The sequence below is a fragment of the Bufo bufo genome, chromosome 5, assembly GCF_905171765.1.
Source record: "Bufo bufo chromosome 5, aBufBuf1.1, whole genome shotgun sequence".
NCBI lineage: Eukaryota > Metazoa > Chordata > Amphibia > Anura > Bufonidae > Bufo > Bufo bufo.
The window spans coordinates 406166499-406178995 of record NC_053393.1 but is presented as its reverse complement, the minus strand read 5'-3'; the positions used below and the strand labels follow the sequence as shown (position 1 = coordinate 406178995).

The following is a 12497-nucleotide window of genomic DNA, read 5'->3' as shown; positions in this document are numbered from 1 at the left end:
GGGAGATGGCACCATGATACTGGGACATGTGGGGGGGAGGAGAGAGGCATTTGATACTGGCACATGATGGGGGGGCATCTATGGGGACACTTACTGGCACATTATTGGGGGGCATTATGGGGGACACTAGGCCGGCAGCCTATCAGAGGCCGGACACTGAGGGCATCTACTGGGGCATTTTATACTGGTACATTATGGGGGGCACTAGCAGGAAGGGGGGAGAGGAGCACTATGGGGACATTAGCTCAACTGGGGGCATTACAAGGGGGTATTTTTTGCACTGTCACATTAAAAGGAGAATTATTTCTACTGGGGGGGGGGGGGGGGGCATTATGGTGGGCTTTATTACTCTCACATGGTATGACCCCCTAGTAGCAGCACCGGCCTCTCCCTGCTCTGCTATCCCTCTGCCCTTTCTCCAAATCCTTATTATGAAATCTTTCTCATTAGGATAAAACACATCAGCTCCGCCGAGCCCCCGGCCAAAGTGTGGAAATGGCGTCCGAGATCCCCAAGGGCCGAGCCAAGTAACTACGTTTTTATGTGAAATATGTTTGTTATACACATATAGCATCCACTGTGCCACACAATATACAGTATACCTCTACACTGTGCCACACAATATACAGTATACCGCTACACTGTGCCACACAATATACAGTATACCGCTACACTGTGCCACACAATATACAGTATACCTCTACACTGTGCCCCACAATATACAGTATACCGCTACACTGTGCCACACAATATACAGTATACCGCTACTCTGTGCCACACAATATACAGTATACCGCTACACTGCGCCACACAATATACAGTATACCGCTACACTGTGCCCCACAATATACAGTATACCGCTACACTGTGCCACACAATATACAGTATACCGCTACACTGTGCCACACAATATACAGTATACCGCTACACTGTGCCACACAATATACAGTATACCTCTACACTGTGCCACACAATATACAGTATACCGCTACACTGTGCCCCACGATATACAGTATACCTCTACACTGTGCCACACAATATACAGTATACCGCTACACTGTGCCCCACGATATACAGTATACCGCTACACTGTGGAGTCTGTTCTATAAGCACCATTGTTTTGTGGCGGCGGACAGAAAATAATCTGGAAGTGCCCCTCCCGAGACCAGGCTCTGACTGCTAGGGAGGGTCTGCTGAGCTAACGGATGCCCCCTATGGCAGTAGCACCACCATAGCCCCCATATATGGCAAAAAAAATTGCTGAGGGGGAAAGGGGGGGCGGGGAAGGGGTGACACCATTTTCTACCGCACCGGGTGACACCAGCCCTAGCAACGCCACTGCCTACCCTTACCTTAGCAATGATATTACCCTGATAAAGTGGCCATGCAGTTTCACCCAATATGGATACAGACATTCCAAACAGAAAATTAAGTCTTTACTGATTGAGCTTCGTTTGCATAAAAGCAGAAAATCCATTTAACCCAACATGCCCTTGATTACGTTATTATAGCCCTTCTGCGTCATCTCATTCCTATGCATACAGTAATTAGAAGAGCATGGGATAAAATGACATCTACAGAACACCGACGAGCAATTATTACACATAATCACAGTCCTCTTCTGCGGCATCACCAGACATGGACATTGCAATTATTTTACATAAAGGTATATATCTCACCAACAGTTTGTGGCAGACATGATCATATGACATAATGTCAAAAGGATTCAAAGACAAATATGTAAAAAGGAGAAACGTACCTGGAAGTCCACAGCTCGCTTGGAAGCCAGATCGGCTTTGTTACCAGACAGCGCTATCACAATATTGGGGCTCGCTTGTCTCTGGAGTTCTTTTACCCAGTTCTTTGCTCTTGCAAATGATTCCTGCAATAGAATACAGTCGGTAGATGAAATCTATAGAAGGCAATATGAGTGCTGGGTCTCATGTCCTGGTAACTTGTGCACACAAATGAGGTCTCTGCCACCTAAAGTGGTTTAGGGCTGCTTTAGGCTACTTTTACACTGCCGTTTCTGGGTCTGCCTGTGAGATCCGTTTCAAGGCTCTCAGAAGCGACCAAAAACGGATCAGTTCAGCCCCAATGCATTCTGAATGGATAAGGATCCGTTTAGAATGCAGCAGTTTGCCTCCGTTCCGCCTCCATTCCGCTCTGGAGGTGGACACCAAAACGCTGCTTGCAGCATTTTGATGTCCGTTTGACGAAACTGAGCCAAACGGATCCGTCCTGACTTATGATGTAAGTCAATGGGGACGGATCAGTTTTTACTGACACAATATGGTGCAATTGAAAACGGATCCGCCTCCCATTAACTTTCAATGTAAGTCAAAACGGATCCGTTTGCATTATCATGAACATTTTTTATTTTTTTGTTCATGGTAATGCAAACGGATCCGTTCTGAACGGATACAAGCGTTTGCATTATAGGTGCGGATCCGTCTGTGCAGATACCAGACGGATCCGCACCTAAACGCAGGTGTGAAAGTAGCCTTAGCTGCATTTCAAGCTTTCAAACAATACCGGAATCACAGCATTATCTTCACTACATCAGAAGATATCGATGTTATGGCTCATGCATATGACCGTTGCCTGTTTTGCGGTCCGCAAAACACGTACTGTATACCGGCCGTGTGTGTTCTGCGGAACAGAACGTCCAGACCATCATAGAACAGACCTATCCTTATCCATAATGCGGATAAGAATAGGACATGTTCTATAATTTTGCGGGTGCCATGGAATGGACATATGGATGCGGACAGCACACAGTGTGCTGTCCTCATTTTTTTGCGACCCCAAATCGGACCAAGAATACGTTCATGTGCATGAGGCCTTAGAAATCGGGATGGCAGTGAATGCAGCTGAAAGTGAAAGCAAATGTAGATTTTACCGGGTTTATTCCAGAATCCATGTCTAACTGATATCTCATGCTGATGTTGTGCTAATGTTGTGATTCTGGTCTTGTATAAAAGCTTGGATTGTCAGCTTTCAAACAATACCAGTCCCATATCTAGCTGCTACCAATCCAGAGATATGAGCAGCTAAAGCAGCCCCCCTCCCCCCCTCCTTTCCCCTGCTGCCCAAGCTGTGCTCGGGCAGAACTGTTAGGTGGTTAAAGGGGTTGCCCGGGAATACATTATTTCTGTCAGTTGCCGGCAGCCTGTCTCCTGTACTGAAAGGATCATACTTTCCGGCTCCCTGCTGGCTCCCATATCTCTGTCTTCTGGCTCAGGGTTTGTTTTCTTCCTCCTCAGCATGGTCACCTGATCCTCTTCAGCCAACCGCTGGTTTCTGCAGTAATGTGTCTACAAGAGTCTGAAAATGAACCCTGGACTGGAAGATGAAGACAAAAAGGGTGCCAGCGCAGAGGACCGGAGAAGAGGGGAGCAGGTAAGTATGACTGCCGGCAACTGTTAGAAATGATGTATTCCCAGACAACCTCTTTAAGGGTCCTCTTACACAGGCCAATAACACGTGCTGACTGAAGACATATATGCTGATCAGCTAAAGTTTAAAGTTTTCATACACTCCAATTAGGGATGAGCGAATCGATTCGCATAAAAGTTTGTTTTAATACTGTATGGAACTGATGGCACTGGGGTGGGCGAGAGCTGATGGCACTGGGGTGGGCGAGAGCTGATGGCACTGGGGTGGGCGAGAGCTGATGGCACTGGGGTGGGCGAGAGCTGATGGCACTGGGGTGGGCGAGAGCTGATGGCACTGGGGTGGGCGAGAGCTGATGGCACTGGGGTGGGCGAGAGCTGATGGCACTGGGGTGGGCGAGAGCTGATGGCACTGGGGTGGGCGAGAGCTGATGGCACTGGGGTGGGCGAGAGCTGATGGCACTGGGGGGTTTTTTTTGGTGTTATTTTTTCGCGCGGTATCGAGTATCGCAATACTTTATTATGGTATCGAAATCAAATCAAAATTTTGGTATCGTGACAACCCTACTTGGAACCGAACCAGAGTTTGATACAAATTTTTTTTACAGTAGAAATTAATTTCCAAAGTTATTACACAAAGTCTCGAAGCCAATACATTCTAATTCTGTACGGAGCACCCGCTACGTACAGAGTTAAAACAAAGATTTATGCGAATCGACTTCGGATGAAGCATCCGAAGTCGATTCGCTCATCCCCAACTCCAATGCGAAGGACAATGTGTCGTGATTTTAGGTGCCCCATGAAAGACATAATCGTCCGATATTGATCATTTGTCAGGTTATCAATGGCACCTTTATATGCCAGTTATTGGGAACAAGTATTTGTATGACCTTTAATTCCAAATAATTGGTCTGATACTAAGCCAGTGTTATAGGGGTCTTCGGTTCTGTTCACATCTCGATTCTGAAGGATTTTGTGACTTCTATCTCCTATGTGCTCAGAGTGTCCTTTCGGCAAACGCTGGACTGGTATGCGCCAGCCTACTTTTTCTTACAGGATAGGAAAGTGCGGTCTACTATGCTTTCCTATGTACAGTCGTGGCCAAAAGTTTTGAGAATGACAAAAATATTCTTTTTCACAAAGTTTGCTGCTAAACTGCTTTTAGATCTTTGTTTCAGTTGTTTCTGTGATGTAGTGAAATATAATTACACGCACTTCATACGTTTCAAAGGCTTTTATCGACAATTACATGACATTTATGCAAAGAGTCAGTATTTGCAGTGTTGGCCCTTCTTTTTCAGGACCTCTGCAATTCGACTGGGCATGCACTCAATCAACTTCTGGGCCAATTCCTGACTGATAGCAACCCATTCTTTCATAATCACTTCTTGGAGTTTGTCAGAATTAGTGGGTTTTTGTTTGTCCACCCGCCTCTTGAGGATTGACCACAAGTTCTCAATGGGATTAAGATCTGGGGAGTTTCCAGGCCATGGACCCAAAATGTCAACGTTTTGGTCCCCGAGCCACTTAGTTATCACTTTTGCCTTATGGCACGGTGCTCCATCGTGCTGGAAAATGCATTGTTCTTCACCAAACGGTTGTTAGAAGAAGTTGCTGTTGGAGGGTGTTTTGGTACTATTCTTTATTCATGGCTGTGTTTTTGGGCAAAATTGTGAGCGAGCCCACTCCCTTGGATGAGAAGCAACCCCACACATGAATGGTCTCAGGATGCTTTACTGTTGGCATGACACAGGACTGATGGTAGCGCTCACCTTTTCTTCTCCAGACAAGCCTTTTTCCAGATGCCCCAAACAATCGGAAAGAGGCTTCATCGGAGAATAGGACTTTGCCCCAGTCCTCAGCAGTCCATTCACCATACTTTCTGCAGAAGATCAATCTGTCCCTGATGTTTTTTTTGGAGAGAAGTGGCTTCTTTGCTGGCCTTCTTGACACCAGGCCATCTTCCAAAAGTCTTCGCCTCACTGTGCGTGCAGATGCGCTCACACCTCCCTGCTGCCATTCCTGAGCAAGCTCTGCACTGGTGGCACTCCGATCCCGCAGCTGAATCCTCTTTAGGAGACGATCCTGGCGCTTGCTGGACTTTCTTGGACGCCCTAAAGCCTTCTTAACAAGAATTGAACCTCTTTCCTTGAAGTTCTTGATGATCCTATAAATTGTTGATTGAGGTGCAATCTTAGTAGCCACAATATCCTTGCCTGTGAAGCCATTTTTATGCAACGCAATGATGGCTGCACGCGTTTCTTTGCAGGTCACCATGGTTAACAATGGAAGAACAATGATTTCAAGCATCACCCTCCTTTTAACATGTCAAGTCTGCCATTTTAACCCAATCAGCCTGACATAATAATCTCCAGCCTTGTGCTCGTCAACATTCTCACCTGAGTTAAGACGATTACTGAAATGATCTCAGCAGGTCCTTTAATGACAGCAATGAAATGCAGTGGAAAGTTTTTTTTGGGATTAAGTTTATTTTCATGGCAAAGAAGGACCATGCAATTCATCTGATCACTCTTCATAACATTCTGGAGTATATGCAAATTGCTATTATAAAAACTTAAGCAGCAACTTTTCCAATATTTATGTAATTCTCAAAACTTTTGGCCACGACTGTAGAGGGACAGAGTTTAGAGGGAGAATGTTTATTTTTCTTTTGTTAACATTATGTTATACCATTATTTTATATCAATCTGTTACTGTATGGCTGTATGCCATACATCCGTGGCTCTCATCACAAAGGGGAATACTCCTGATGTGTACCTCTGACAGCCAAAAACGAGATGTGAATAGAGCCTTATCTAAGGAGGGCTGGTGAGTTTCTAAAAGTATTAGCGTTAGGGTAAAGCATCATTTCATGCTGTGAAGAGGGGGTAGAGGGCAGTTCAGCTGAGGACGCCGCTAAAATATTGAGTACAAAGCTTTCACAGCGTGCACATTAATAACTCAAACAAGCCTTGATGGGGTTTTTTTAAATAATGTTTTCCTCGGAATTTGAAGAATTGGCAGTGGTCGCTGTATTCAGTGAGGTAAATGAAATGCGGTCACTTGGGTTCCTATAAGGAAAAGAACAAAGCAAAATAGTGGCTCCCAGCGACGTTCTCTTATTCCTGTAAGGTATATACATGGAGTCACAGACCGGGTCACTGGCAGGTCCACTATGGTAATCCTCATGGCAGCCCTGCGTGAATACTAATGTTTTCCTAAAGAAGCACTAACTCCCTTTTACGTTATGTGATCCAAGGAAACTAATGAGCTGGAAAAGCAGACGCATTATGTAGGAATAGGCTTTAGAAGCAGTCTGATGTTGGCTCTGTGCCCAGCCATGGCAAGTGTTAGTGAACAGGTCTAATAAAGCTTGTAGTGTCAACACTTTGGGGGAAAAAAACAAAAAACAACGAAGCAGCAAAGGTTAGAAACTAAAGTAACAAAAAAACACCCAAAGGAGACAGGGAAAACGCTGCTACCGCCACCCAGCGGTTCTTGGCCCGGAATCCGGACCAAACTCCACTACCAACATACTCTGGTCCAGGGGTGGATTGGCCATAGACCTTACAGGGAAATTTCCCGGTGGGTCGATGCCCCATCTCTGCCTCTGGCTGGGTACATAATAAGCCATCAGTGGTAATTAACTGACATGCCCTCCTTTTTGCCTTCCTTTTAGCATTTGTTGCTGTTTTTTTGTTAAGGACCGAATAACCTCTTTAAATGGGTGGCTCTAAACTCAAGGAATAGGGAAGCAGTTAACAAACACAGGCTCTACGGACACCGAAAAACTGCCTGCCAAGAGATCCATTACAATTGCATCATTCTGAAGGGTGCATTTTACCACTATTGTAACCCAGAATAACTACGTACCACAATTCCCAGCATGCTCTGCACTCACAGCAGACATAGAACATGAATAAGGAACTGACCAGTAATGACAGCTCCTGATTGATTAGGACTGAAAGGTCGACCACTAAAAAAGAATGCTACCTTGCTTACAAGAACTTTGAAATATGCCGTTTGTCAGTCTTAGGCCTTATTCACACATCAGTGTTTGGTCGGGTTTTTCCGTCAGTGATTGTGAGCCAAATCCAGGTGCGGGTCAGAAACACAGAGCAGGTGCAAAACTTTCCATTATACTCTCTGTGGAGGCTTCACGCCTAGTTCTGGCTCACAATTAGGAATGAGCGAATTAACTTCGGATGAAACATAACTTCAGAAATTGATTTATACTGTAAAAAGTGGTACATTGGAAACGAACCTGAGTTCGGGAAATGTTTTTTTTACAGTATAAATCAATATCCAAAAGTTATTATGCGAAGTCTCGAGACTTCGGCCCACCTAATACTGTACGGAGCGCTCTCTCCGTACAGTATTGAGATGAAGTTTTATGCGAATGGACTTCGGATGTTTCATCCGAAGTCGATTCGCTCATCCCTACTCACAATCACTGATGGAAATCACTCACTGTGCGAATAAGGCCTAAGGTCTCGTGCACATGGCGGTGCCCGTGTTTCTGTCCGCAAACAATGGACTGCAAAATATGGATACCTTTCGTGTGCACACAGCTTTTTTCACTCCCACTAACACAAGCGGCTATTCTTATTCGCAATGCGTTGTACAACGGCCAAACGGATGGAAAATATGGTCCTGTCGAGTCCTAAGCGTGAAAAGAAATACATCCACATACAAACCCGCAATATAACTCATAGTACCTCATTTGTGATGTCATATACAACTATGGCCGCTTGGGCTCCTCTGTAGTACATTGGCGCTAGGCTGTGGTACCGCTCCTGGCCTGCTGTATCCCAAATTTCAAACTTTACTGTTGTATCATCAAGACACACAGTCTGGGTAAGAAATGCAGCTGTCAAAAAAAATAAAAAGGGAAAATGTAAAATTATAAAAAAAGAAACACATTTCTACAACACGTATATACATAACGTGACTTAGCTGCATACATCAGTCAATGACATTTTCATAAAATGCGGTCTCAAAAGACAACTCCTTTTAAAGGGCTTCTGTCACCCCACTAAACCGTTTTTTTTTTTGTTTACTAATAATCCCTACACTGCGAGCTCTTCATACATAAGTTAAATAATCATTTCTGTTCAGTAGAATTAGCTAAAAAGCGATTTTTAAAATATGCAAATTAGGGATCGACCGATATTGATTTTTTAGGTCCGATACCGATACCGATAATTTGTCAACTTTCAGGCCGATAATTTATACCGATATTCTGGGTATTTTTATTTTTGAGGAAAAAAATAAATTTCCTACACAAATCTGCTAAAAAATTAATGTTTATTGTTAACGTGTATTATTTTATTTTTTTTGTAAATCTTTTTCATTTATACTTAATATTTTTGTGTTTTTTTTTTTTTTACTAACTTTTAGCCCCCTTGTCCCATTCACCCTGATAGATCTCTATCAGAGTGAATAGGATCTCGCACTCTCCCTGCTGCCCTGTGCTCTGTCCACACAGCAGCATGGAGCTGACTATGGCAGCCAGGGCTTCAATAGCGTCCTGGCTGCCATGGTAACCGATCGGAGCCCCAGGCTTACACTGCTGGGGCTCCGATCGGAGGAGCAGGGGAGAGGGGATCCTGTGGCACTGCGCCACCAATGTTTTTACTATTGGGATGGGGGTGGGGGGCGCACTGCGCCACCAATGACTAATACTAGGGGGCTTGAGGGGGGGGGGGGGGGGGCGCACTGCGCCACCAATGTTTTTACTATTGGGATGGGGGTGGGGGGCGCACTGCGCCACCAATGATTAATACTAGGGGGCTTGAGGGGGGGGGCGCACTGCGCCACCAATGAAGATACCTCTCTTTCATATACAGGAGGCGGGAGCTGGCTGCAGAATCACATAGCCGGCTCCCGACCTCTATGAGCGGTAGCTGCGATCCGCGGCACCTAAGAGGTTAACTACCGCGGACCGCAGCTGCCGTTCATAGAGGTCGGGAGCCGGCTATGTGATTCTGCAGCCAGCTCCCGCCTCCTGTATTTGAATTAATGAAAGACTCATCTTCATTGGTGGCGCAGCGGCCACAGCCCCTCCCCTCCTCTTGTCTTCCGTCCTGTCATTGGAGGCAGCGGCAGCAGCATCACAGGGGGAGGAGACACTGCTTCCTTCTCCCCTGTGCTGCGGAGGGAACACAGAACGTGCTGAGAGCAGCGCGTTCTGTGTTCCCAATACGTTATCGGTATATCGGCAAAATAGATGCCGATACCGATAACGTTCAAAATCCTCAATATCGGCAGATAATATCGGCCAAACCGATAATCGGTCGATCCCTAATGCAAATTACCTTGCTACCAGCAAGTAGGGCGGCTACTTGCTGGTAGCAGCCGCATCCTCCGACCCTAATGACGCCCCCTCCGCATTGTGATTGACAGGGCCAGGGAACGGAATCGTTCTCTGCTGGCCCTGCCTGTTAGCATTCAAAATCTCGCGCCTGCGCCGCACCTATCTTCAATCTGCGCAGGCGCACTGAGAGACGGCCACTCGCTCGGCCGCTCCATCCTCAATGCGCCTGCGCCGATGACGTCACATCTACACCCAGCGCAGGCGCATTGAGGAGAGAGCGGCCGCCTCTCAGTGCGCCTGCGCAGATTGAAGATACGTACGGCCGCAGCGCAGGCGCCAGATTTTGAATGCTAACAGGCAGGGCCAGCAGAGAACGATTCCGTTCCCTGGCCCTGTCAATCACAATGCGGAGGGGGCGTCATTAGGGTCGGGGGATGCGGCTGCTACCAGCAAGTAGCCGCCCTACTTGCTGGTAGCAGGGTAATTTTCATATTTTAAAAATCGCTTTTTAGCAAATTCTACTGAACAGAAATGATTATTTAACTTATGTATGCATAAATCGCAGTGTAGGGATTATTAGTAAACAAAAAAAAAAAAAACGGTTTAGTGGGCTGACAGAAGCCCTTTAAACTGAACCTGACCCGCTATCGACTGACCACCACAAGCCCAGCCTCAGAAACCCCTTGTGAAAATAAGCACTCACCACGGGGGGTTGGGGGAGGGGGGCTGAAGCCTCGGCACATGAAATGTAGGGCACAGGCTCCACGTTACCCATGGTGCCCCCTATGACTTCCATGTGTCCCCATGCGGCATATGGAAAGTATTTGCGTATAGGGGACAATCCCTTTAAAGAGGATCTCATATCTGTTTTAGGAAACACTTAGGAAATGACGTTTCTCTATTATCCCTCCAGGAAATGTATGGGTGCTGCCATTCACCTTGTCCAGGGGGTGTGTTCCTACACAGTCCAGCACTGATTTGACACTGTCAGAGGGAGTAGGGGCACATCCCCAACTGGTGATACCCAGCTGTCAATTTATTCATACATTTCTGGGAGGAATAACAGAGGAAAAGCACAGTTCTAAGAAAAGATGTTCCAGAATTGTTGTTTCATGGGGGATATAAATATTTACCTAAACAGACATTTCAGGAGAGATGTTAAAGGGGTTGTCTCACTTCAGTAAGTGGCATTAATCATGTAGAGAAAGTTAATACAAGGCACTTACTAATGTATTGCGATTGTCCATATTGTCTCCTTTGCTGGCTGGATTCATTTTTCCATCACATTATACACTGCTTGTTTCCATGGTTATGACCACTCTGCAATCCATCAGTGGTGGTCGTGCTTGCACACTATAGGAAAAAGCGTCAGCCTCTCTGGTGGCCTGGACCATGGGAGCACACATAGGCTAGTGCTTTATCCTATAATGTGCAAGCACGACCACCACCGATGATGGATTGCAGGGTGGTCGTAACCCCTGGATATGAGGAGTGTATAATGTGATGGAAAAATTTATCCAGCCAGCAAGGGAAGCAATATGGACAATCACAATACATTAGTAAGTGCCTTGTATTAACTTCATTTGCTGAAGTGACAACTCCTTTAATGTGCAATAATATCAGCAAAATTTATAGAATTATTTGGGTATACAGAAGGGGTGAGAGTAGGGACTCTTTATTATTACTGGGTGTCACTCAGGACCACTGCTAGCAAATAACTGTTCACAGCGTCTGTATCAGGATCGCATTCGTTTTTAGTCTGGTAGGTGCCATATCCAGGGTTCCCTCCGACACGACTTGTCTACAACACAATGGGGGAGATCAATCAGAAGGAAAACTGGCTTAGCTGCCGGAAGCAACCAATCTGACTTCACCTTTATTTTTCAGGGCTCCTTTGGGAAATGAAAAGATCAGTCTGGTTGCTATGGGCAACTAAGCCAGTTTTCCTTTACACCAGTTTTGATAAATTTCCCCCAATGACTGCATATATTTGAAATTTATATTAAACTGTTGCCCTTAAGGGGGCATTTCCCATCTCAATACTTATGGCACATCAACAGGACATGCCATAAACATCCGACAGCTGCGGTTCCCAGCTCTGGGACCCCCAGGGTCCTGTCTTGCAGAGTATGTATGTGAGTGGAGAGGTGGCTACACAAGCATGACTTTCTCTATTTATTTCTATGGGGGTTCTGGAAATGGCTTACGCTTCACATGTAGGGTAGCAGTGTTTCGGTAGCCTGTTCCGGCAAGCAAGCAGAGGATCGTCAGAACGTAAACAGCAGCATGCAGCAGTTTGTGTCTGGTAGAATGTCTGCTGGACCTCATTATACTTTGATGGGGCTGGCGGACATTCCGTTTGCGCCGGACCCGGGTCATTCTCAGACGGAACAGCCTGCCGGCATGAAATGCGCAGATGTGAAGCTGGCCTAAGCTAAGCATGCTTGGCGATTTTGGGAACTCCCATAGAAGTGAATAGAGAGAGATGCATATGCGGGCAATCTGTGTATTCAAAGCAGCTGTGAGACAGGGCCCGAACCTCAAGAGAGATGGGGAGGTATAAAAAAAAAAAAAAAAAAATAAAAAAATTTTTAAAAAAATTACATAAGGGGCAGAATAGGTTAAAAAAAATAAAAAATTATGAAGCATCACTCACCGATACCCGCAGATGCCGTTCCAACCTTTAGCATGCCCCCGCTGGTCCCAGCTCACCACAAAGGACATGGCGGGAGATGCACGCTCCACCAATCACTGGCTGCATCGGTGACCCCACATCACCAAGGTAG

The 12497-nt window shown here is 45.9% G+C and overlaps 1 protein-coding gene across 2 annotated transcripts in view; it reads right to left on the bottom strand.

The window, feature by feature from the left end:
- RAB5A (RAB5A, member RAS oncogene family) overlaps positions 1-12497 on the bottom strand; it is a 65941-nt gene that overhangs the window by 17315 nt on the left and 36129 nt on the right. For both annotated transcript variants that reach the window (XM_040433000.1, XM_040433001.1), the window contains 2 exons: positions 8114-8265; positions 1760-1882 (listed from right to left, as the gene is read on the bottom strand). In XM_040433000.1, the coding sequence (XP_040288934.1) occupies positions 1760-1882; positions 8114-8265 (275 nt within the window). The remainder of the gene's footprint in view (positions 1-1759; positions 1883-8113; positions 8266-12497) is intronic.